We start from the raw sequence: 27,094 nt of genomic DNA, 5'->3' as shown, positions 1-27,094 counted from the left end.
GACACTTCATGATAAAAGCTCTGCTTGAAATTTACTGTATTTAAAATAAAGTGTGTTTTTCTTACAAACTTGACAAGTCACTTACGGTCCATTCAGAATGTGCCTGCAATCCACCAGTTGGGAACCACTGTATGCATTTAAAATGTGTATGCAGCTTATAAATAATGAATACACAGAGTTAAAACATTCTGTGCAAAAAGAAGCAGAACTCATTAAAAGTTACGTGAACACATTTTAAGTTGATATCACTGCATACGGTCGGCAGAAGTTTGTCAAATCAGTGGAGAGAAACTGCAGTAAGACTAAAAAAGTACAAGTGGTAAAGTCAGACACAAAGACACCAGATAATTGTTTTTATATTTCTTTATTTCTCAAATATATTTATATTTAATTTGGTGTGCTATAGGTCATCAAATTGGGAATTAACAGCTACAGTTCATTCCACCCTTTAAACTGCTGTATATATGTTGCATGTATGTAATTGTAATGCACTTACAGGTGTTATAATCAAATTGTATAATAAGAACATTTGATATATAAGAAATTAAGTATTGATCTATTCATTATTATTCAATAGACAATAGATATATAACAGTACTTCCATTTAGAGATTAAAACATTAATAAACAATCAGATTCTACAATACATTACAAACGAAGGCCTCTGTATTGAACTTTAAATATAAGTGAAAGAAGAGAATGTGCTTATTTTCAGCAATGTTCACATGTAAACATTTAAACACATGTGCACTTGAAGCATAGGATCATTTACTTAAAGAGCGATTTAAGCAGTCTGCAGGTGACAGATTGGCAAAGACAGTTCAGAAGTAAGACTCATCGATATTAACAAAGTGCTTCACTTTATAAAAGCATAAAGTATAAAATTGTGTTGTCAGAGACAAGAACCGACCATGATATCTTCTTTTATCATAGACCTGTAAACATGGCAGGTAGTGTAAACACATGTTTTACCATTCAGAAAACGATAAATCTACTGCTGAAGTACAGTTACTTTCCTACAAAGGTATAAACAAGTGATTACTCATTTTGAAAACAGACAATAAACTGTACACATTTTTGACAACCAAGAAAACAATTTTTTATATTTGTACTCTTAAAAATCGAGCACCGTGCTGCAATTAGACACCCATGATGAGTTGAGGAAAACAAAATGATATCACTCATTGACATAAGGCAACAAAACATGATTTCTAACATACTTTATGCAAAGTGTGTGATACGGTCAGTCTGTTGGATAATGTTTCTGTAAGCTACTGGCCCGGGAGATATTAGCGTGCACGTTTGTTTATTCCTCTTATACAAACTGTCAGTGTTGAACTTCAGTATGAGCGGGTACTGATCATCAAAGAAAATCATGTATTAAAGGAACTGTGTGTAGGATTTAGTGGCATCTAGTGGTGATGATTGCAAATTGCAACTTGCTGAAATGTCTCCCTTGTGCCGAGTGTGAACTCCTGTCTGAACTTCCTTCAGTGTTCATTGTTTGGGAGGTTTTTACATTGAGCTGAAATATCCAGAGGTCTTTTCCTCCCTAAAATTAACAGACTGGGTGATTTAAACTGGTAAAAACACTGAATAACAGTTTCACATTAAAAATCAGTGTTTTTCCAAAACTGTTTGGCATATCAGAAATGGCTGCTAGCCTAGCACCTCATATGTGCTCACCTTTTTTTCAGGTGATTTTAAACTAGTGAAAACAAACTTATTATTCTATAGTCCATCTCTGCCACTATGTCCCCCTAAATCTTACACACTGGACCTTTAATGTAGAGGTGCACCAATGACCATTATCTGCTAATTTCACAACTTTAAGTGAACAGTTTAAACAATAAATGGTTCATCGTGTTGTAGAAGTTGATTTTACATGTACAGTATATTAATGTAATGCAATATGTACAATTATGCATAGTATTTCAGCACAATCTAACACTGCATGTAGTCGGATACAAACTACTGTATAATTAGTTTAGCCTGTTACTGGTCCTGGTATTGGTACATCGCTACTAAAATGATTAAATGATACACTTTTCTAAGTGTAGTCGCTCAGACTTGAATATAACTTGTACATTTTCTGCTACCAATGCTTCTGAGGTGCATGTGTTTGGGATTTGCATCAGTGATTCTAGTGTGATGGAATGAAAAATGTGTAATTATAATGTATAGAATTTAAATGATAGAAAAAAATATCTTCACATCTGTTCTATTTAGGTTGAACTGCCAATTTATATTTAAGGTTTTGATGTTGATAACCTCTGGCACTTTGCTGCCTAAATCTTTTGGACAACATTTTCTTTGTAATATTGTTCCAGTTGGGCCAATGTCATGTTTACAGGAATTTCATGTTCACTTTACTTTAAACGTTGAATTGTATGGGACAGGAAACATGGTTGAGTGAGCTGTACTTTTTTCATTTAAATGTCAAGAGTTGATGCTATCTTTGTGTATAACATAGCCTAGTGAGTATTCTGACCCATGGTCCACTCTTTCCAGCACTAACATGTGATGAAGGGACAAGTTAAGCAATTGCTGAAGAAAAAAACAAAAGCACAACTAAACCAATTCCCCATCAACAACAATGTGAAGACAAAATCTCACAAGTACCTGATGTGAGAATCTGAGCATAAAGTTTATCCGAGGCAATTCAGCCCAAATAAAACTAATGTTTTTTTAAGGTTAGATGTTTTTGTTATACAGTATACAGCTTTGCATTTTTGCTTTGTAAACTTTAGAACACGTCGAGTGATTAAATACCTCCGTCACTCCAGATTTAAAGTCCTTTCTCCATGTGTGCCTCAACAGAGGACCAAAGTGAGGGCTGTGTGACTGTCCTTCATCTGTCACACAGCTGGCAGGTTAACACCCGAATCTGACGCACGGCTTGTGTCTCTCATCAACTTCTTGACCACATCATGCAGTAATAATCAGTACAGCTCAGTTACAGCACAAGCTCTAATCCACCCCGTCGAAGCCTTGTGCATTCTCGATGGCGATGTGAAGTTTCTCCCTCAGCTCCTCAAAAGACTCATACGGAGGCAGGTCCAGTCGATTGAAGCTTTACGAGGCGAAAGGGAAAAGACAAAGAGGGGAAATAAAAAATAAACATTTGCAGGAACCAATTTCAGCTGCTGTTGGGTCATTTGTAATTCTTAAGGGACAGACAAGCGATTCAGTACCTCCATAAAATCTGAGGGACTTTCCACAGATTAACAAGGGAATGGTCAAATGTGGTGCAGCAGAGGCAGAAATACCCTGACTTTAAGTCCCTGGTATGAGCCAAGCTCCAAAAACCCTGCATCCAACACTTCCTACAATGCAACTCAATCTCAACGTTTGCATTCTCTGTGACTAGAATATTTTCTTTGACAGGTAACATCAGTGGAGTTCTCCCTTAAAGGGACAGTTCACCTTAAAATCAAAGGTACAAAATTCCTCTTACCTGATGATATATATATTAGTTTAGCTTGTTTTGGTGTGAGTTGCTGAGTGTTGGAGATATTGGCTGTAGAGATGTCTGCCTTCTCTCAAATAGAAATCATGACCCGATTACTCAAGACATTGTTGTGAGCAGTTTCATGTAGGAACTATTTTCTTTTTACCAAACTACACCCGCCAAATATATCCCTACGCAGAAGGAAGCATGCATCTATTCACTGACAAGAGGCTTGTGACAGCCTGAGACCTAAACATTAATGGTGTCCTCTTAGGCTGAGCTGTAATGTTAGCTAACTCAGTGGAGCTAGGTGAGCTAGCAGTAGATGCACGCTTCCTTGAGCGCCACAAGACAAGTGCCGTCTAGTTCTATTGTACTGGAGAGAAGGCTGACACCTCTATGGCTGATATCTCCAACACTCAGCAACTGATACCAAAATAATCTACACTGATAAATAGCAGTACAAGTAAGAAGGAAAAAATATGTAATTCTGATTTTGTGGTGAACTGTTCCTTCACATTCTGAGGCGTCTCACTGAGTCACATGACTGCATTCAGTTTTCAAGCTGCAGAGTGAGAGCTATGACTGTATCCAGCCACTAGAGGGCTTTGACCCACTACATGCCCTGTTACATATTTTGTAATAGTCTCTTTTTATTATTTATTCATTCATTTATTCATTATCACAGCCGCACAAAAGCTCAGTGTAAGATGCGAAGAAGAAATCATAATGTACACTGTCGTGTGTCAATCAGGGCTTATGTACAACTGTAATGTAATGATGCCATATTATCATTCTGAGCCCAATAGGACACCCTTGTGGAGCCCCTAAAGCCCAAAAATATCTTTTTAGATCTTGCAAGAATGGATCTTGTGCACAGAAGATAGAAAACTGTCATATTCAGAGACAGTCTGGTCACATTCCAGTAAAATGAGATTATTTGTCAGTGTTCCTCACAGCTGAACTCTGCCCTAAACATCACTGCTAAACATAACCAACAAATTACTATCAAGGAAAGCAGAAAGCTATGTAAGCAATTTTGTTTTTTTGGCACAGCTTGCTTCAGCCTTTTTAAATGTCGGAAAAATTATTAACGAAAAAATCTGAGTGAAGTGCTCACCATGTGTGGGCTCGGGGGAGTTTATCACGTGTTCCCCACTGCTCGATGGTGAACAGCTGTGGTCCGTTAGACCCTGGAAAATAAAACCATCAAACATCAGGCAATGTACAACTTGATTTTAACTGGATTTAATTTAAATCCATACTTAAAAAAAGACTCACTTTCTAACAACAATGCAGTACGCAGTAATAAAAACTCATCTCTCACCATAGAGTTCAGCAAAGCCATTCATTGGGACCCTCGATGTTCCTGTCACAAACTGTAGGAGCCTGATTCGCTTTTCTGCATCCATCAGCAGCACTGTCTGTAGCAACACAAACAGATACATAAATAAATGCCTTATACACAGCTCTTTGCACAAGGAGAAAAAGGTCCACAGCTCTGCATGATGGCTCCAGGCATGGAAAGTTGTCTTACTTTCCAAAACCACTGGATAACGACATGGTTGGCACAGTAGTTATTCTTGTACTTAGTGTTCTCTCTCCAGTCATTCACATCCACGTCTCCAAGACCACACATGAGCAGCTGTGGGGGACAAGAAAGCAGGTACACACACCGTTATTCATCTTTCTGGAATAAATCTGGTTCATTTCAGCACAGCGGGCTGACTGAAAACTCACCTCCAGCTCGTTCTCATCAAAGATCTTGATCAGATCCTGTGGTATCAACTCAAAGAACCCCTGAAACACAAAAATATGACTTTAATTGTACTTTATACTGTTGAATGATGTTTACTATGTTACATAATATGTATAAAATAAAGCATTACATCTTTGAAGGCAGTCATCTGCTTCTGTATCCTGTTCACAAACCTAAACTGCATCACCAGACTGTCAAACACAAAACAGCAGGTTAACATAAAACCAAAGTTTCAACACTTTAAAGAGGATGAAAAGTGCTTTACGCTTACTGGATGTATTCCTTCTTGTTATCATTGGTGATGACAATGTCTGAGCCACCCGGCTTCAGTTCATGCTGGTGAGTCTTAAGAGGAAGAAAGAGACATATCATGTAAATTACACAAAAACATCTTATCACATATGCAAGATTTAGACCCTGATCACACAGACAGCATTTTGCAACCTGTGTGATCAGGGTCTTAGAGACAAAAGATGGCATGCTTGAACACACCTGTCCAAACAGCTCCTCGTCAATGGTGAACCTCAGATCCAAGTCTGTCGGGTCGTTCTCCAAAATCCACATCAAGGAGTTGAAATATTCACTGTCCTAGAAACAAAAACAAACAAAATTAAAGTCTTCCAGATTGTAATTAGAAGATCCTGATGTGCTGAAATAAGGTGCTAAGTTAACAATGTGCAATGGAAAATGTGACACTCACAACAGACTCCATGTCCTGCAGAGTGATCGGCTTCTGCAGCATCATCTTGTAGAAGGGCCGAATGAAGAAAGCTTTGGAGGAAACAAACAAAAATGTCAGGATCTTAAAAAGAAAATCACTAAATTTGATATTCCCTCTGCCCTTTGATAATGTTGAAACAACCTTGAGACACTCAGGTAGGACTCACCATCGAGCAGTTTGCCGTGATACACAGCCATGCCTGCCACACGGCCGATGAACTTGAAGTAGGACAGGTGGTCCTCATTACATAAACCTGAGTTGGGGTTAATCTGCAGTGTGTAGTTGTCCCTGGAACACAAATCACAAAATAGGAACTAATTTACTTTACTAAAGTAAATAATTTAAATTTTTATTCAAATTGGTCTTTCTACATAAAAAGGGGCTGGAAGCACATCTACTCTTTCTCCTTCATTGAGGAATTTGCTTGCGGTGTAAGTTTCACTTCCAGCGCTGCTTGCTTTAGGTTGACCAGTGAAAGAGAAGTGCACATCAAAATAGGTAGTGATAGTGTTAGAGGAAACATGGGCGAGATTCAGCCATACATGTTTGAGACTTAGTCAGACCCAGACTCAGATGAGGAGTCTGTTGTGCACCAAAATCAGCAACTAGAGGGCATATCAGAACAGTAAGCGTGATAGCATCTTTCTTATGTAGTTTGTTACCTTGTAGGCTAACTGGCAGTGGCTGACACAGCTTTAAGTGGTTGTGAATCACACAATAATATCTGCTATGATGAAGTTTTTGGTAGATAGTAGAAGGAAGCTCCAGGGTTTACATCCAAAAACAGCACATTCTGCCATGTTTGCTGTCAAAACTTTCTGTACTGTCAAGTCTGCTCTGTACTGGAGGTTTCAGGTTTTTTTGCAGGTGTACATTTGAGGGAAGTGCACAGACGTTGCTCCCTTCAGTATACAAATGTGAAAACACCTCTCCAGTGACAAACTTTGCACAGTTACAAGTCAGTACAGCTAAGGTCAGACATTTTAGGGCACATAAACATAAGAAAAAACACATGGCAGGGGGACTTTAAATGTCAAATATTTTCCTGAATCAGCTCTCCTGGTTCCTGCCCACAGATAATTACAGCTCCTGTATGTGTATTTTTATGTTGCCACTATTATAAGAAATATAATCCTGTGACTGTATGGGAATTTTGAAAGTTTGTACTTTCACTGATGCTCATCCTGAGTTGTCTAAACAGAACTAACTGCTTCATGCCCCTAACTCTTTTTCCATTTCAGTTTTCCAGACCACATTTTGTAGATTTTGACAGTGACACAAGACGAGCAATTTCAATCTTGTAGTAGCTCGACACTGTGCAAACAAAAGTGCATCTTCCCAACAACAAAAACCACACACATAGAGCTGATGACTGTATAAAATAAGCAGTGATACATTATGTCAGAGGTCCTTAATGTTTGTCAGGCCAAACACCCCTTTGCTGTTGAACTAGAGATAATTCTCTCAATATTTTCAGGTCTTCTCTTGTTTGGACTTGTCTGTAGCTGCTAAGTCAGCAGCAATTTGAGCATGGCTAGGTGTGTTAGCCACCACCTCTGCACTTTTGGCAGTGGTCTCTGAGATAGACGGTGTGTCAGTCTCTTGCTTAAAAAAGTTACAGAACGATTCACTGTGGCTCACAAGAACGTTCACAAGGTGTCACAAGGTGCTGAATGGTGATTTAGCGTCAGCTAGCTCACATGATTGCACAATAATTCATGGCTAACAGTTAGATTATCATTAATATTGTGTAAACTAAAATAAAAAGATTTTATGTAAAGGCCAGTTTGTCATTGCTAATTATATGTTAGATCCATGTTAATGTGTGATTTCAAAAAGGAAAAAAAAAAAAAACATTTAAATTAAAGCTTAACGCAAATAACCAAGAGGTAATTTGCTGCTCCCCCTGCAACAACTCTAAGGACTCCCTAGGGGTTGTAGAGCTGCTGCTGAAGACCCTGACATTACCTGTATGTCTTTGAGTCCGTATTTTCATGTATTCCTTTAGAGTTTTCAGACCCAGAAGCAGAACATCTGTCATGGATGTCTTTCATTTACTGTTCCTTCATATAAGTCAGAACGTCATTCCATGTCCCTCAAAATGTAAACAGGCTGTGCAAGATGAGACTGTTCTGGATGTCTGTGCTCGTCTTAAGAGGACCTGTTATGCTCATTTTCATGTTCGTACTTATATTTAAGGTTTCTACTAGAACAGATTTACATATTTTAATAGTAAAAAAAACAACAACTTCATTTTCCTCACTGTCTGTGCGGTGTGCTGTCTGAGATCCTTCATTTCAGTGCCTGTCTCTTTAAGCCTGCACCTGATAAAGCCCAGTATGCTCTGATTGGTCAGTGTTTACAGGTCTTTTATATCTCTGTGTCTCTACACGTCACTGCACCTTGGGGGATGCCTTTATATTTATTTATTTTTAAAAATCACCAATAAAAGCTGCTTTCCCTGATGTGAGCTTGTAGATTTATGTAGCAGTGTAGGTTATGTCATGTAAACACTTGCAGTAGTATGCCTGAAGCAGAAATCTGGCACACTATGATGTCATAATGCAGCCAGAGTAGTAAAAACAGTGTACAGCAAAACCTGAGGCTTTTGGTCAAAGGGATTAGTTCTACATACGTTAACATCATTGTTTGAAATTTTTGCCATGTTTAATATGAACATCCTTCATTGTAACACTATATATAAGACACAAAGTATGAAAAAGCACATTAGATACCCTTTAAAACACCATAATGATGCATATAACCATTAGAAAAGGTTTACAAAGAGACAGTGTTTGGACTCACGTGGCAGAGTACTCGAACAGTCCATAGTACGGGTTGAACATCTCCCTGGACATGAGGAAGAACCACTCCCTGGCCAAGCCACCGTAGTCCAGGCCTTTTTCTCCCTCAAACTCCACCCACAGTCGTGCCTTCAGCAGGTCTGCCCTCTTCACTGATAGGATGCGACGGTATGAGTCCTCCAGCACCGCATTTCTTCTCATCTTCATCTCAAAACGGTTAGGGATGTCAGCCTATGAAGAATGTAATGAGCTCATTAAGAAGAATGTTTATGATCACGTGCAGGGTGAATAAATACACCATTTGTGAAGAATTGATAACAAAGGTATATGCAACACCAGTCTTTTTTAGCGTAGTTTTATCAAGGTAGAGGTCACAGCCGTAATGTAAGGACACTCACTGGTTTCTTCAGTTTCTTCCGGAAGTAGTCGTACTTCTGTTTATAATCTCTGGAATAAGGCACTGCCTAAAATAAACAAAGAACAGTGTTCAGTGATTATGAATCTATCTTAACTATGTGACCTACGCACAGTGGTCAGTGACACATACTTACAGGAAACCTGTAAGTTATAAATAGATAACTGTTTGCAGTGTCCTAGTATGATGTCACTGAAGAATAATCTTTCAAATATAATCTATATATACTCACTGGTCCAGTTATGGCTGAGTTCTGTAGTCTGGGGTCATCCCATTGTGTGGTCCTGGTGTCTGTGAAATGTAATACATCAGAGGCCATTCATCAACCTATTCGTCATTCAGTCCGCGATGTATTTTTAGAATAAAAGGTCATACGTACTGTGATCTATGTAGAATATCCTCCCATCAGTGTGGACCCTCTCTTCCCAGCCAGGCTAGGATTAAGAAAATATCACAGTCTTTACTACAGCATCAGCTCGGATTAAATATTATAACACAGAGCAGTTAATGCACCATATAGAATTTTGCCTGAGATCTTGTTGATAAATGTCTTTCAACTAATTTGTTACTGATCATCTGTAAGTGATGAACTTACCGGCAGAGGGCCGAGATCAGACGGGTCTAGTGAGGGTCTCCTCCTCATTTGCACAGGAATCTTGAGCCTGGGATCTTCCTGTTCAGAGGAAAACAAACAGGATGTGTTTCAGTCAAACAGGAAACACAAGAAATTGTGTTAGGAGATAATATTCACAAAGTTGTGCCCTTGACACACATTTAGAAAAAAGTTAACTTAGCACTCTTTCTTGTTGTTGTCTTGCTGGTATTTCTGCTTCTATAAGCTTTCTTGGAGCCAGCCAGTAGTGCCCAATCATCACCACTTATAATTAGAGGTGAAGAATATCTGAAGTCTGCTGCTTTCTCACCCAGGTAGTAGTCTTTGTGTTGTGGTCTATGAAAAAGGGTCTTCCACTGGGAGCACAGCGAACCTCCCAACCAGCCGGCAGGAACCCAGAGTCATGTGTGGCCTCTGGGCTCGGGGTGTGCTGAGGAGACTCCTCGGGGGACATGGCTGGCAAGGGTGGAGTCAGGCTCTGGGGAACACCTGCACCCCTTTGTGATGCTGCTGCTGCAGGTGCTGCAGGTGCTGCAGGTGCTGGTGCCGCTGGTGCTGAGGCCTCTGGGGTTTTCTGTCCAACAAAAAACATTATACGAAGAGGTATAGGTGTTAACACATAGATGAATAAATAATAATAAATACATTTCACTTGTTTTTGATCTTGTTTCTTAACACTTGAATAGAAACGTGCCAGTGTACAGACAGCATCTATGAATTTAAAAATAAATTGTCCCAGTTTTAATCCTGTGTCCCTGTGTTAACTGGTGTTAACTGATCATTTATCTCTCGTTGTATGCCAAATATATGTTTAAAAAAAAACAACAAAAAAAAAACAATCATTATCAGAGTTTTTTTTCTCTTTTTGCAAATCCAGGCAAGAGTTTCAAATGTTTGATGACTCTTGCTGCACTCAGGAGCGTTTACTAAACTGGCCTTGCCCCCTCTTACACCACAGAACTCCTCTCCAATATCACACTGTGAGAGAAGTGAGACCATCTGACCAGACTTCTGACGTCTGTCCTGAGATTCAGGACTAAGTGTTATGGGGACAGGGCCTTCTCTATTGCTGCCCAAAAACTCTGGAATTCTCCTCCTCCCACCATCCGATCCTTCCCCAGATTTTCAAGAGTCATCTTAAAACACACTTCTCACTAGTTGTTACTGTGTATAGCATAATGTGATTGTCACTGTTGCTGTTACTGTCACAAAGTGGTGACATCATAAAAACAAGGATACAGATTTTGCTATTGTTATAGGTGCAAAACTAAGGATTATTACTGCTATTATCACTCAAATGTTTGTGTTCATTTTCTTCCTTTTGTTTTTGTTTTTCACCATGTGCGCTACAGAGCACTTTGGATCAACTGTGTTTGTGTGTAAAGTGCTATATAAAGAAAGTTGACTTGACTTGACAAAAGTTCATCCAATCAAATGAGACTTTGGGCGACTAGATAGCTACACAGGTCATAAAAAAATGTATTTTGCCATATTTGGGTCGCAGTAGCTGACAGAGCAATATGGAGGGAGATAGGAAGAGATGTGTGCTTGGGTACCAGTGGGCAAAACCTTGGTTTTCATTTAAAAAAAATGTGACTGAGGTCTAATTCATTCATCTCTCCCTCGTCCTCCTCTGAATATAACACAGAGGGAGGTGTGAGTGTAGCCATCAGACTGCTTAGCAGGGTTGTAGCTTCATATTGTGCTAAACTCTATGCCTACTCTTTAGCAGTCCAATCAAATGTGAAGAATTTGATTTAAATCTCTAAACTGCTCAAATATTCAGTATTACTTAGAAATATGTCCGAGTACAGAAGATAAGCATACTCTAACTTCTGTTGTCAATTTTAAGAAATTTAAAGTGTAGATATGTTTTCCCCTATCAATATCGATATGAAAGCCTGCTTTGTACCTGAACGAGGGGTCGTGTCCATGAAGTGGTTCGAGTGTTGTGGTTGACATAGTAGCGTCTTCCTTTAGTGTCTCGCTTCTCCTCCCAGCCTGCAGGAAGCCCAGCTGAGGTTGGAAGCAGCTATTGAATTACAGAAAAATTAAATACACTGATCAGTACTGAAAACCTCAAGCTCATTGAGTAACATGATAGCAGCAAAGAAACATATAACCTCACTGAGACTATTTCCTAACTTCCACACCACAAAAAACTGATGGATTAAAGAAAACACCTGTGAATCCTTAGTGCTGACGTCTCTCCACTCAAACGGCAGCATGCTGATGCATGACTGGTTGAGTAAAAAGTGGGAAGGAGCGATTTTGACAGGGAGTGAAATACTCACCACAGGATTAACAGGATGTTCCTCCCCTGATGAGGTCTGGGCACTTCCTCTGAGACTGGAATGGCTTGAATTACTAGCATGATCCTGCAGGACAGAGGAAGGAGGTCAAAGATAACAATAATCACTCAGCCATTAATGTGCTATATACTCTCCACCTCTCCCCCTCTCTCATTGAGAGAGTGTGGTTCATATTAATCTCATTATGGCTTTCTCTTCCTCTGGCTTTCCGGTAACCAAAACCGTATGCTGCACAGAAAATGGCTCACCGTCTGGGAGGTGCGCAGCTCGCCAGCTGTGGCCCCAGAAACAGTGTTTCTCAGCTCGTCGCGGAAAGGGTGGAACTCTGTGGCTGAGTGTGGCGGTGGAGGTGATGTGACCTGGTTGTTGCTGTGGTACAAGGTGGACTCGTCCTCTGTAATGATCTCCCAGCTCTAAAAGGTGAGACAGAAGAGACTCAGAGTTCTGTTTTACGTTAAACCCCAAACTAAACCTTTTTCACAGTTATGAAAGTGTTCATTTTAAAGTCCTCAGGGGACAAACAAGAACAACAGCGCTACCACCACCACAGCAACACCTGGATTCAACATGGCATCTGCATAGCTGTCAGAAAACAATTCCCCCATTCACCTAAAAAGCATTTAAAAAAAAAGGTGTTAAAATTACCTCAGGAGACTCTCGTGTGGTGTTCTCAACGGGGTCTGAGATCTGTCTGCGTGTAATAAAAGCATGCCCTGCGTCCATGTTATTGTTCTGTCTTTGTATCTCCACATCACCGTCCCTGTTTAGGACACACACACACACACACACACACACACACACACACTGTCAGTACTGCACCAACAAGGAAAGTGATGTAACTCTGTCGAGGAGAGGGAAGCAGCCTCACTGGAGTGTGGGTCGTTGCCACTGTGTGGTTCTGCACTCATGATTGACAAAGTAGGTTCTTCCCAGGTTGTCCTGCCGCTCCTCCCAGCCAGGGGGCAGAGCAGGCAGCAGCTGGCTCTGTCTGGGTCCTGACATGTCCTGAGCCTCCAGAAACTCCCAACTTGGCTGCACGACATAAACAGAAAGTTTTAAAGGGCGGCACAAGCAGGAAGGAGACAAACCCCCCCCCCAACGATCTGATTAACTCCACAAGCCAAGTAAGACTAGTTGGCTACAAGGAGAAAATTCAGTGGCTAGGATGAAGGCTGGAGCTCTATGTTTGCTTAAAGTTGAAGAAATCAGCATATTTTACAAAGGCCATGGACACACAGTGGGACAAATATAAGATGGACTCAAAGACAAGGCTTACATTAAGGAGAAGTGTTCGTGAGGATTCCTATTACTTATATGACCTTTGTTTAAACTGTTTATGGTGGAAACAATACTAAGATAATATTTGCTTTTCAGTGTGACATTCGTTATCCAAATAACCAGAGGTCACAGTTTAATAAGCATGAAAGAAATGCTTCTGTACAAAGCTCCTTAAGATTTCACTTTTTAAAATGAATTAGGTTAAGATTAATTTCTGTTCTTTATGATTTGTGGTAATATTCAATGTTGAGTCACTAAAACATACAAACAAACAAACAAACAAACACAATAAAAACAACCTACATATCTTGTACCCTATGACTACTATTCTTCCTACTCCATCTCTGACATGTAATACTTAAGTTGTTTACTGAATATGTTTGCTGGGTTTTTCTGTTTTGTTTTCTTCCTCATATATTGTCTTTATCTGTGTTTTTATATTTAAAATTTATTTTCACATACATCAAACTAAAATCTAAATGTCCAGTAACACTGATTTCCATCTGTGATGACACATGATCATTTTAACTGCTGTAACTGATTTCGCAGATTGTAGTGGCCGTTTCAACACATCACAAATTCTCGGCCACTTAGTTTGTGAGGTGTCTCGGTTTTGACTTGTGTTTCTGTTCCTTTTCTGGAGGTCGACAGTAATCGCATGAGGCAGGAAAAAAGTTTAACAAGATCTATTGAGAATACAATTTAAGCAAAACAGGCTAAGTCCTTCCAAAATTACATCTTGTACGGTCCACTACTGACTCAATGTCTGATTTCTATATATTCTCATCGTATTCCCGTTATTATGCTTTAACACTGCATAACACAGTTGACATTGTCCACACGTTCCTTGTATCATGTGCAGTAGACTGCCTTACATCACCCCACCTGGCGGAAATAACTTGTGCCTAATATAAACATAACCTCAGGATAGCCCACTACCATACACTCTTCAAAATATACAGAAACTGTTGTGCAAACTCAAATATCGTCAGAACCTAAATGATATGCCATATCAACATCATCATCAAATTCTTTCAAAATATTAATATGTGCTTAAGTGGCTTTTACACAAATTCACCTTCAATTTTATATTGGGAAGAATCTGGGGGACTTTTTGGGCTTGTAAGAACTATTACTATTTTAACTATTTTAATCAATGCTCTAAGAAGTTAATGTGAAGCTGCAGCTGATTTGTTATGACCAGGTAAGAAGAATAAACAGTAAACACAAGAGGCTCTGTGATATTTTGGAAGATTCTGGGATATATTCTTCCTGTATAAACACTACGCACACTTACATCCATGTCCTCAGTCTGTTCTGCTGTTTCCTCCTCCGAACCTGTATTCTTTGGCAGGTAGGTCATTTTGAGACGCAGGTGACCTTTGACTCTGGACTTGTGGCTGCATGACAAACAGACACATTCATTTTTTGAACGAGGAAGAAATAAACACGATCAGGAATGTTTCAAAAGAAAGTATGAAGTGAGGCCTGTAATTTCTTCTGCCAATAAATACGTGTAAACATGGAATGTAAAACAAGAAAAGACAAAGGATTAAACAACCATGAAATCATGCCAACCTTCTTGGGTGAAGCAGAAAATCCTTGAATGTGTATGGCCTTTCTGTGTTAGGATTTTCTGTCTGAGAAAAAATAAAATAAAAAGGAAATCTTTAATTCTCAAAACATTTTTACAGTCGTGTAAATAAACGCAACACAGTATAATTAAAGATATTAATGACGATGGTGACAGTGAACCATGAGGGCTAATTTGTGGGTGTTATATTTATAATGAAACAAAAGCAGGAACGTAACATAAACATGACGGACTGTGTTTCCAAAACTATGGACAACGATGTGGAACAGACACTAGAATGAGGGTGCGCGTGTTTATATTTACATGGTGACATGGGTGAGACTGAGGTCGAGAGCTTGTGCAACTAAAGCCACAGTTAAACAGCATAAATTCTAACTTTCATGAACTTAAACAAGTCACAGATATCAGTATACAAAGAAGAAGGATTTCCTGCAACCAAGGACTCACCGGTATCTGATTTAAAGGGACGTCCACCTGTCCCAGAAAGTCATCACGTGTCTGACAGGGAGAGAGAGAGAGGGAGTCACACAGATGTCAGGATCACGACAATATTACCCAGCCCCACACACACACACACACACACACACACACACACACACACACACACACACAGAGGACTGGCCTAGACATGTTGAGCTACTCAGCCATCTTTGCAGTAATGGGAACCACTGTAATATCCCTGTAAGATCATGCAGTGCATCTGTCACTTACATACATTATTAGTGGCATTCTATCTCCTATCATATCTTCATCAACCTTTTCCTTTCTGCCACATTTATTTCCCCACAAATCAGTTCCTCTCTTAACTATCTTTAATCATAAGATTAAACAGTCATTTGACCTGATCTGTGTTCTTAGTAAGCAGCCTTGATAGGAATGTGTTTATCAGTCCACAATGAATGGCTGCTCTGTGTTACTGCTGGCGAGACCGGGACCAAAATAATGTAGCATTTGTCAGATAAACTTTTCCGTTGACACATTTACTGCATGCCTCCATCACAGCCGCTACAGTCTCGGAGGCAGAGGGCTGAAGGCGAGCACACGTTGCAGTGAAGGAGTCAGCTCTGAGACCAAATTAACACCCGCTGTGGGTCAAACTGTCTGACAGCAGTATAGAGTGTTTACGTGAACAAATATAGATGGAGGCCTCTTTCATCCTGCCGTTGCACGTAATGGTGCAGCCCAGAGGAGCAGTTAAGTCCAGGTTAGAAGATACATGCTACATTTGCTGATTCTGGCACTTTCTGGGTAACTCTTTTATATTATGTGCAATGTTGTCCCTCTCAATCCTCACTTATGACCCACTAGAATTGTGTGGCAGTGCATTTTTCGACACAGACTCTGCCTGTAGTTTCTTATTTTCCTCTTATTTTTTGTTTTTGCAACAGTTATGGATGTGTATCCCCAGAGCCCTCAGGTGAGGTCGGGGCTCTATAAAAAGGTAGCGACCAGTTGCCAGACCATAAGTACAATACAAGATACACAGCGGAAAAAATGCAAATACAGCTATGCAAAACACGGGGTTGGTTTTTACTTTCACTATGGCTCGTGAACGTGTTTCCACACAGTGACTGACAATCCTGCATAGTATAGCTCAAATGAACGCATGAAAAGACACAAGTTAACAAGTAAAGATGCTGATGTCTCACTACAGATTGCTTGCAATTTTGATGATCTAGGAACTCAGTAGCAGCATTTACTGTAACATAACCTGCCAGCTAAAATGGAAATCACAAGTTTTTTTCCTTATTGATTAATGTGGAGATTTATTTCTTAACTAATCAATTAATCATTTGATGTATACAGTGCCAGAAAATAGTGAAAAATTAGAAAAAACATCTGGTCATGTAATTATATCTCTTATTTTGTCTGAACAACAGTACAAATAAGCTAAAAAATATCCAGTTTATCATCAAGTAAGGCAGCAAATCCTTGAAAAATGCTCAGGTAAGCCGACTGCATTTGTCATCATGACTATTCTGCAAGCTGCTTTCCATTTTTAGTAAGCAGCTTCTTTTTTGGTAGCAGTGCATTTTGAGAAAGCACTTTGCACAGTTTCCTTAACAATGAGGTCTTCTAAAATACTGGCATTGAGGAGGTCTCAGTATTTGTGGCATTTATTTTGCTTATATTTATTGACACACTACAGGATATTAGAGGCCCAGTGTGTACGATTTAGAGGATATATTGAAATAAATGGAATATACTATAATAAGTAAGTTTTTTTTAGTGTATAATCACCTGAAAATAAGAATTTCTTTAAAATTAGCTGTTTATGTCTTTATAGGGAGCTGGTCCTCATCCAAGGATCCCGCCATGTTGCACTACCAGGTTTCTAGTTGCCCAGAACAGACAAACCAGACACTGGCTCTAGAAAGAGCCTTTCTCTTTTTCATGTCAGCCACCATAGTTATAGACGCCCCTCTGCAACAAGCAACATTGCAAAAACATCAACTCTTAAACATGAACTGCTTTTTTCAGTGTTTTTACCAGTTTTAATCACTGGGTTAGTTTGTTTTGGAGAAGAAGACGACACTTCTGTGGATAATCCTGCTCCCGGTAAAAACCTCCTAAATGTCTGGATCTTAAATTATCAGAGAAAAAAGGGTGAGCACACATTAGCAAGTGCTGGGCTTGCAGCAAAGCCAGTAAATCCTACACACTGCTCCTTTAATAAAGTTAGAAATTGTCTTGTGTTTTGTTTCTTGTTCATATTTACGAACAGCCAGTGTACTGGAAATTTACTGGAATAGTATGAGTGTATACAGGAAACACAATAGTGTAGTTTCATATAGAACATTGTCATGCACTGTTTATGTTAGTGTGAGTAGAGAGGAACATTAAGAGTTTCTGAAATGTAAAAGGAAATGAAAAAGCCTCATGTTTACTGACTGAAAAATGTCTAAACTTCAGTGTCCTGTGCCACACTATGTCTGTATGAGTAAATCTCGTGTTATAGCATTGTTCCAAATCTCATTTATGTCATTAGATCGAGTAGAGAATCTAGAATGATAACATTTTAGTGTCACATTCACATCAGTTGTCGGCACTGATCAGCAGATCCCCTGTCATCTGAACTCCACTTTCACTTAAACCACAGTATATTTGATCCTACACTTAACCTCAGAGCCCATGTAACAGTCACCCACTACTAATGTAGCTCTAAGAAATCTTAACAACAATATTTATCAATACTCTGTGCCCTTCATAGCTGTTAACAGTCTGCCTAGACGATGAGAAACTACATACACAGACTAATTGGACAACTGATCCCTCTGTCAAACTTTTAAAAGCCAGTAATTCATAAACAGAAATGTATAAACAATCGCAGGCTAATGGCAATGACTGTCCCTGTTGGTTTTAAAAGTCAAGTAGGTCACTTCTATATCAGTACCAGAGTTTTCTATCAAGCTTTGTGGATAAAGGGTGAGGTGAGGCCAAGCTCAACAAAGAGGAAGTGTATGCTTTGGACACATGACAAGACTGCCTGAGATAAAAAGATAGCTGGAGATGAATGTCTGTTCAGAGCATCCCTGAAGGTTCATGTGACACGAAATGCAACTCAGTTTAGCATGTGGCATTAAGCAGTGCTGACCACGTACTGTATGAGGTTGTGGCAAACAGCTCCAGACACATGTTTGGGCATCTGTGGAGCAAGCTCAGTGATATCCATCTTAGCTCCGCAACGACAAACTACTTTTAACAGGTGGACGGCAGCTCGTGAAACCTAAACTTCTGCAGCTATTGGAGCCTGCAAACAAAGTGTCTCACGAGGATCCATCCTGATCAGGAACTCTGATATAATTCTGAGAAACTATTCCAAAAAATAAGTCGTAAAAAGTTAGATTGTGTTGAAGACAATGGGAGGAAATGAAAGGCTGACTCATGAGACGTTTTGAGCTGCAGAGACTACTTTAGAACATCACGACAAAGTTAAGTAAATGCTGTAAAATGAGCCCATGTTCTCCACACCTGAAACCATTTGCTGTCACAGCAGGAGGCAGCAACACCAAGTCTGATGGCCTGCATGTTCATGTCTTACGTTGATACGGAGAATAAAACAAAAAACTATTTATTTGAACTCTTAAAGGATAAATAAGTTCACATTTCTCCTGGCTGTGTCATATATATTTCAGTTTTTAAACAGTGCAAAGCCTAAAAGTTGTTGCTGGGATTTTTTCTTAATGGGTGAGTGACTTATCTAAACCACATGTTATCACTTCTGAAGGAATCCAAAAGAGATCCAGCTTGAACCAAGAATGCCAAGAACCCCCCACTACAAACACTGTGGCAGCTGCACAAAACAAGCTGAGACTTTTAAATCTGCTCGGTGAATAATGACATGTGGATAATGTTAAACTTGATACCCCTGAAAATCAAAGTACAGGTAAATTTAGGCCATTTGTATGACATCTTTGTTCTTAAAGCTGATCAAAATACAGCAGAGAGATTCCTGATTTATGTTTATCAGCTTCCTTGTGTAATGTGGTCACTACTGGTTGTTCATTAACTCATGAGATGAGGCATTACAGGGTTATGAGGGCAATGCAGATAAGAGCAGCAGAGCTGAATTTTCATAAAAAATTTCCATAGTGGAATTTTTTTATAGCCACACCCAGTTGCATCACAACTGACACATCAACTACATAATTTAGCAATCCTTCCTTGTTTCTGTAGTAGTATTTGAAAAAACAACTAAAACTAGGTCAGGCTAGTTATGTCACTAATTATATCACATTTTATCTCTGTGGGTCTGGGGACTGATAGAGTTCGGTTTTGTAATATTTTGTATTGGCAAATATACTGAATTATTAAATTGCAAAAATTCTAGCCATTTAGTTTTCTCTTGTTTTTTTTTGTAAAAGATACAGGGTGTCTATAGGTACTTTTAACCAAATTTAGGACAAATTTTTGGACAAATCATGTTTTACTTATGCAGAGGTAAGTGTTATGTAGGAATATGGTTATTAGAGTTAAGTCAATCGACAATTTGCCAACAGTTAAGTGCAAGTATAAAGTAAAATTATAGTATTATATTTTTAAAAAAATATTTCTAACATTAGAATTGTGGACTTTTACGTAGAAAGGCTACGCTCATTTTCACAAGAATAAATAAAAAATGGATAAATTTAATTAGATCAAATGTTTGTAGTAGTTAAGACTTCACAAATTCAAATTTAAGACTATCTAATGACTTTTAAGGCCTTACTGTTTTAACATTGCATTTAAGACATTTAAAGACTTTTAAGGACCTGTAGACACCCTGAGATATATTAAAGGAATACTTCATGCACAAAATCAATTATTGATGCTGCAATACCTTGAATTTATATTTATTTTTCTCGCATGCCTCCACAGAAAATAGTGAACATATTGATTTATTGATCTGTTGGGGACCACTAAGAAACTTCAGTACTGGGATCAGGTTTTGAAGAGACCATAGATAAGTTTCACTTTCAGCTCAGTTTTACACCATAAGGTTATGGAGAAAATGCATGTGTTTGGGAAGTACTGATCACACAACTGGATAAATGAGATTTGGGTAATGCTGCAGGAGTTGTGTGAGAGCTTTAAAATGGATATTTGGATAAAGTGTTGCTGTTGCAGTCCTCAATAAATAAATAAATCAGTGTGTTCACTGTTTTTCAACGAGGCATGCCAGAGAAACAAAGACTTCTTCACAAATTCAAAGTAACACGGCATGACTGATACACAAATGGTATTTTTGTGGGTGAAGTTTTCCTTTGAACACTGTTGTTGGACTGTTTGTAGGCAAGAGGTGATCCTTTTTACTGCTGCAGTAAAAGGAGGTCTTTTGTGAGTACAAAGCTCATTTAGCCATATTCAGTCAGGAAAATCACAGAACCACTTTGAAAAATAATTCTGGAATTACAGGAACTTTCAGGATCATTACATTTATGTTTAAATATTTCTACGTGTGCTTCCTTGTTGTATGCTATACTTCCTGAGTGTGAATGACAGTGTTGCAGCTACATTGTGGGCACACACAGTCAGACTGTAAACAAAAGGTGTGCAGTATTTGACGCAGACTTATAAGGAGGAGATGTGTCATACGTGACTAAATATCCATGAAGGACTAAGAATATCAAAGCTCAAGTGAAATTAAGATACTTGATGCAGGTATTTTAAAGTGAGAAAATAAAATCTGGATTTACAAAGGCAAATTTAGACCGTTAAAAGTAAATGCTCTGGTTAATTAGGTAAAGAGGAGACCTTCGTACTTGACAACCTGCTAAATGCAAGGGGGTAGAGGGGGAGAAGGGTGAGGAGGTGGTGGGGGTGACACCTGATACTTCACAAACACTGCCTGGCAGGGGGACCCATAGGGAAGGGAACGCACCAACCTTTTACTGGGAAAGGCTCACGCTCCCATCCTGCCTACATTACATTACCCCCACCACCACCACCACACACACACACACGCACACACACCATGTCCACAGATGGCTGGCATGACTGTGCGCTGCTCTAGTATCATGCTGTTAAATTTGAATCCACGGGACTGGGCAGTGCTACAGACCACCAGACTATCTGGAGTCAGGGGGAATATTTCAGAGGCACTTTATTTATATCAGCAAGGGGCACTGCTTTTCCCACTACTAAAATTAGCCCGGGTAAATACTTAAGTCGATTACTCACAGCGCTAACAGAATTGTAAAAATGGAGAACTATTCTAAAATGTCCTCACACACACACCAACAGGCGGACAGACTCACAAGATGAAAGATGGGCAACTTTTCCTTCTTATTCACACTTTTCTTGGAAACCAATATGAAAATGGATTTACTGTAATGTAACTGAATACCTCTGAATGTTTGTCCACATTGGGCTTGTTAATTGCGTGACTTAGCTGTAGCGATCTTCTCAGTTACTGAATGTCGCCCTAGCTTGTGGTGAGCCTAATGGCTGACCCTGAGTAAACAGAGTTTTAAGGATTTGAATGGCGATAGTGGCGAAGGAGAGCGCCATTATCACAGTATATATATTCCATATTGAAAAATATCTAGTGTCAGAAAAGTGATCTCTTGAACTTTAAACTTTTCTTCAGCAACCATAAGCCAAAGATTTAACATAAAGCCAGCATGCTAATGTATTTGGTTATCTGCAGTATTCAGGACAGTCCAACTTTAATTTCACTCTGTCCATGAAAGCAGACGTCAAAGTGGCGTCACCTGAGCAGTCAAAGCAAAGCACTATGGAATCTACTTCAACCAGTTAAACAACATTATAGGCGACTCCACATTGTCCCTCCAGAGGGCATTTATGTGTCATGTAAATGCTTTTTTGGAAGCTGTTTGCTCAACACGTCACTGTTAAGTTTCAGGCATCAGCTGGGTCCAATGAAGAAACGTAACACTCACCTTGGTGTTTTCAACCGGGCTCTTTGGTGTATTATTCCCTTTGTGGCTTGTGTTTACATCAGAGCTAGGCATCTTAGCTGGGCAGAAAGGAGACAAATGAATGTGCACATGCGGACAGTGAGGGCTACTGAGTTTTGGATTTGAAACGTGACATGAAATCCCAGTGTTAGCGTAGGGCACCTCCAGGGAAAAGCTCCTTTGTATGGCGCGGTGACAGTGTTTTTCCTCAGGCCTTTCCTGGCCTGTTCCTGAGGAACAGACCTTATGGTTTTTATCTGACGCTTTAGTTGAGGAGAATAAACAAGCAGAGGTACTACGATACAGTTTTTTGTGAGGGTTGTGTTCACCCTCAGGGTGTGCGGCCGGGTTAGGAGCCTCAGGATATTCCAAATTGACAGTAGCAGTGGTTGTAGCTCCCTTCCCGGATATCATTGGTCTCTGGTGGGCAAAGTGCAGCAAAACGCTGCTCGAGTGACGATTCGATCTGTCTAGAGTTGATGACAGTTCCCTTATTTTACTCCTGTCCTCCATTTTGCTTTTTGGTTCGTCCTGTAAAGGAATATTAAATTGCACCATGTGTTTGGTGTCCCTCAACTCGGCTGAACAGTTTCCTTTTAGGAGGCGATGGCCGCTTACTGCCGTGTTGGTGGACCCTTTGCAAGTCACTTCCTCATCATCTTGTGAGAATTCACCGGAAGACGTCTGAAGAGATGACTGATGAGACCCCCGCGCTGGTGGGAGAACAGGTAGAGCCACTGGACTGACTGGAGAAGCAGGTGGGGTGTTGCAGGGGCTCTTTGGGAATATAACCAAGGAGGAGCACCGTCTCAGCGGGACCTTGGACTTGCAGCAGAGTTGGCTCCTCTCCTGGGTGGTCCTGTGTTTTTCGGAAGCCTCTGGCTCAAAGATGCTGTTGCTGCTACAGTACCCGGCATCGCTGGCCATGCTGCTGCTGCACGAGCCCCCGTCAGAGCCACTGCCTGCTCCTCCTTCACTGGCCCCCGGGTCTCCATCGTCTATACTGCCATCCAGCTCTCCACTGAGCTTTCCACAGGGCTGCAGTGCGATCTGGAGAATGCTCTTCTTATTAAATCCTCCAGTGTTAACCCTGGGTATGAATACTGAAGAGTACCGCTGTAAATTAGCATAGTCTGGTGACAGAGGAGTCACCTTCAAGTGGACAGAACTGTGCGCCAGACTCTCTGCGGGGCTACGAGCTGACACACTGACTCCACTCTCCTCACCATGGCTGCTGAGGCTTTCTGACAGAGGGTCCGTGTTGCTTCTCCTTGACGCAAAATGCAAGCGCAGCCGACGTGCCATCCGTTTAACTCTCTAATCCCTGCTGCGTCGGTGAGAGCTGCATGATCAAACTTGCTGGAAGGAAAAAAGGAAAGCAAAGCAACTGCTCCAAGCTCTGCTCTGTGATCACAATCATTAGCGGCTGTACATTGCCAAAATAGCTCTGGTGACAACCTACATTCCTGTCCAGGCTGATCTCAGCTTTTAGTCAGAGGAGGTCAGTGGTTCTGTTTGGAGACATGACCCAAACATACGACCTTTGAAACAAGAGCAATCCCAGAGGTTAGCCCCTTTAGGAGGATTAAACTCTGTAGAGAAAACAAAGTTACACTAAAACTTAAAGGACAGAGCTTCTGCCACTGACCTGCTTTATAACCTTAGCTTAGCTTAGCTGCTAGTTTACTGCACCTCCTGAGTTCCAGCCAGATTAATACCTAACACCCCATGTCTGCTCCAGTCGCCCCACTCCTGTTCACCCCTCTGGAGAAAACAACAACATGGTAGCCCTCTACGTTGCATCTTAGACTGAAGCTCTGGTAAACTGTCTTACTGCCTCAGGCCACCCACTCAAGACTCTACTTCCTGCTGCAGCTATGCTTCTAATGTTTCTGCTGCTCTGTGCCCCAACAAATATTTTTACCCACTGCTATTGAATTACAGGAAATCAAAAGGGAATGGCTTTCAACATAATTCTGCATCAAACTGAGGACTGGGTTACAAATTCACATAGCACACAATAAAACCATCATAGCCTGTGAGAATATGTAGGTAGGTGATTTTAAACTGCAAATCCATCAAATGTATGTCATACAAAGGTTAAACTAAAGAAGAGATATATTTCAGAACATGTTTTTTGCTTGAGGAGCAACAGAAAATGTTTTTAACAGACACGCAGAGATAAAGTAAGCTGTGACATATTATCTGCCTGCCTACGGAAAACACAGGAAGATAAGGATGTGCTTCGACTGTGACACGACACCTGTTATATGACACCTCATGTAACAGTCAGTGCTGGTCTGATTTCCTCTCCATGGCTGTTGACAGTACTATTTATTAATGGCAGCCTATTGTGAGCCAGGCTGACCTATTTCAGAGCATTACCCTGCATCCAAATCAGTTTCAGTATAAGGTGTAATAGTAAGAGCCACAGCCAGGATAAAGACATGATTCATCAGAGGACACTTCACTGCTGCAGCTGCCTGTCTTTTTTTTTTTAACCGACGTGACAAACTACCAGGAAATCATGTGATCGACTATCAATCACTCATCCAGCCAAAAACAGATTTAATTGATAGCGGTGTGTAGGCCATAAGATAAGACTGTCGACACCCACTACACTATTTCTGCCAAGTCATACAGTATGGTGTAAAAGACCAATAATAAAGCAAAGCTGTATCACACAAAGTGAACGTGGCTCCATAAAGACATTGTGCCTCAAAGAAACACTGAAGGACAGGCTATATTTAATAAACTCTTTGGAGAACGTGTCTGAGTGTCATCACACACTGTGTCAGTGGGGTGTGGTTACAGTAGAGGCCGGACATGACAGACAGGGAAGAGTTCTGTCAATCAGCAGGTGCTGCTGTAATGAGTTAGGCTAACGAGTTGTTAAACTGTGTGTGTTAACATCACGTTCTCCAACCCTTCTTCACCACCACTGAGTGGCAAATCTGCTCTGTCTGCTGTGAGTGGGGCGGTTCACGATGTCTGGAGGAAAACAAAAAAACATCTTGAAAAAGTAAACAGCCATCTGGTCCTTTTTACTTTCACTTGTTTACTCTATGTGTATGTTCACTGGATTAATTATGTGTTGTGCTTCCTATGGGGGCTTACAAGTAATGGTAATCTGCTGGTAATACTTAATTTCTTCTTAGTATGAGGCACAATAGGTGGATTTACATGAAGCCTAATACAGAGCGTTGCTGTATTAAATTCTCGATCCTCTTTCTTAGTCCAGTCTTGTGTGCGGTACGTAGCCACAATATATGTGGTTTTTTTCTTTACACGTTTATTCCTAATATAAATAACTCAACCAGAATAAAAATATCTCCTGTAACCACCTTAATCAGTAAAAACTGGCCCAATCCAGCCCGATCGAAAGGAATTTTCAAATGGGTTGAGAGAGGTGGTGTAAACCTTTGATAACCTGTTAAATAGGGAAATATCATCAACTAACCATGTAAATACTTGATACGATTGTCTCTCTCTGGTTGGAATGAATATATTTTTTCTTCAATATTATTTTTCTTCACACTTCTCTCTACTGATTTTGACACAGAGTCATTCATAAATTCAAAAAATATTTTTTTTATTTGCTTTGCTACATCCATATGTGTGTGCTCTGGTTAATAAATGTCACTATTCTTTAATTTTGAAACAGTAGCTTTATGTAGCGTTGTTGCTACAGGCCGATTGTGGAGTTGCTTCAGAATACTTATATCACGATACAATATAATTGCGATTTTAAAAATGTTGTGATATGCTGAGTATTGCAATATAATATATTGCAATGTATTGTCTTTTTTCAACTTTAAATTATGTCCCCAAAGGAAAACTTTGTCAACATCTGTTTTCTCTAATAAGATAAAGTTTCCAGTCTAATCATCTCATTTTTTTGCAGCAAATATTTTTGCAGTAATATTAATAGTTTGTATAATAAAAAAATCAATACTAGGCAGTGTGTGTGTGACAATACGATAAAGCCACACAAAAATATTGCGATACTATGCTGTATCGATTTTTTCCCCCACCCCTAACCGCTACCAGTAGCAGTATCTGCATATGAGGAGATAAATATGGGTAAATTGTAGTGTCTACTGATAGGCTGTGTGAGGTGTTTAGGGCACATCTGTAATTTGTAGCTACAAAGATAAACCTCGGTTACACTGCGTTATTTACTACTAAATTGTATCACCTGGTCAAACTGCTTCTCTTTTTATACTCTGTGTACTGAATGAATTGAATTTTCTCAATAAACTTGGGAAAAAAATTATATTTCCATCAAATTAGATGGTTTACAGCAAGTGGAACCACTCTGCACAAGTCGAAAAGTTATGTTCTGACTGAATGCTCTGAGGCATGTGAACGCACATCTTAACAGCTCACTTTAGCGTCTGTGTCAACAGTAAAGTTGGAGCGTCTTATCAGAATGATTTCAACTGGATTGAAGAAATATTGTCCATGTAACCACAGCTATTGTTATGAAGCTCAGCGAAAGTTCAGTCAGGAAGACTTTCTTTCTGGTAATCCATTCACAGTTCTCTCCCTTCCACTGCTTCCTCCAATCAGCTGACTACGGCTGTTCACAATTCTAGTTATCCAATCAAACTTCGCCACGATCTCTATCAGCCAATCAGGTTGCCACTACAAAATTTTAAATCTGCTCTCTCCTCTGCTGCTGTCAGCCGTCACGTTAGGCAGAATTGTCGCTCCCTCCTCCACCCCGTTCTCGTCCAGCCATCATA

The 27,094-nt window shown here is 39.9% G+C and overlaps 1 protein-coding gene across 3 annotated transcripts in view; it reads right to left on the bottom strand.

Annotated features, from left to right (window-relative positions):
• Window positions 1-348: 348 nt before the first annotated feature.
• nedd4a (NEDD4 E3 ubiquitin protein ligase a) overlaps window positions 349-27,094 on the bottom strand; it is a 35,991-nt gene continuing 9,245 nt past the window's right edge. Inside the window, exons 7-31 of one of the 3 annotated variants that reach the window (XM_078175902.1) lie at window positions 22,329-23,422; window positions 15,394-15,444; window positions 14,931-14,992; window positions 14,650-14,752; window positions 12,943-13,106; window positions 12,720-12,834; window positions 12,323-12,487; window positions 12,057-12,140; window positions 11,675-11,794; window positions 10,073-10,336; window positions 9,745-9,822; window positions 9,529-9,583; window positions 9,382-9,440; window positions 9,133-9,198; window positions 8,736-8,965; window positions 6,097-6,218; window positions 5,910-5,980; window positions 5,702-5,797; window positions 5,481-5,554; window positions 5,340-5,400; window positions 5,191-5,250; window positions 4,988-5,095; window positions 4,778-4,874; window positions 4,571-4,643; window positions 349-3,072 (exon numbers count right to left, since the gene is read on the bottom strand). In XM_078175902.1, coding sequence (XP_078032028.1) covers window positions 2,970-3,072; window positions 4,571-4,643; window positions 4,778-4,874; window positions 4,988-5,095; window positions 5,191-5,250; window positions 5,340-5,400; window positions 5,481-5,554; window positions 5,702-5,797; window positions 5,910-5,980; window positions 6,097-6,218; window positions 8,736-8,965; window positions 9,133-9,198; window positions 9,382-9,440; window positions 9,529-9,583; window positions 9,745-9,822; window positions 10,073-10,336; window positions 11,675-11,794; window positions 12,057-12,140; window positions 12,323-12,487; window positions 12,720-12,834; window positions 12,943-13,106; window positions 14,650-14,752; window positions 14,931-14,992; window positions 15,394-15,444; window positions 22,329-23,422 — 3,575 coding nt within the window. In that variant the 3' untranslated portion in view covers window positions 349-2,969. Of the gene's footprint in view, window positions 3,073-4,570; window positions 4,644-4,777; window positions 4,875-4,987; window positions 5,096-5,190; window positions 5,251-5,339; window positions 5,401-5,480; window positions 5,555-5,701; window positions 5,798-5,909; window positions 5,981-6,096; window positions 6,219-8,735; window positions 8,966-9,132; window positions 9,199-9,381; window positions 9,441-9,528; window positions 9,584-9,744; window positions 9,823-10,072; window positions 10,337-11,674; window positions 11,795-12,056; window positions 12,141-12,322; window positions 12,488-12,719; window positions 12,835-12,942; window positions 13,107-14,649; window positions 14,753-14,930; window positions 14,993-15,393; window positions 15,445-22,328; window positions 24,160-27,094 lie in introns of those variants that run through there. The other 2 variants (XM_033609721.2, XM_033609806.2) reach the window with 2 other exon arrangements.

The sequence above is a fragment of the Epinephelus lanceolatus genome, chromosome 2 (genome assembly GCF_041903045.1).
Source record: "Epinephelus lanceolatus isolate andai-2023 chromosome 2, ASM4190304v1, whole genome shotgun sequence".
Taxonomy (NCBI): domain Eukaryota; kingdom Metazoa; phylum Chordata; class Actinopteri; order Perciformes; family Serranidae; genus Epinephelus; species Epinephelus lanceolatus.
This window is presented reverse-complemented; position numbering and strand designations above follow the sequence as displayed.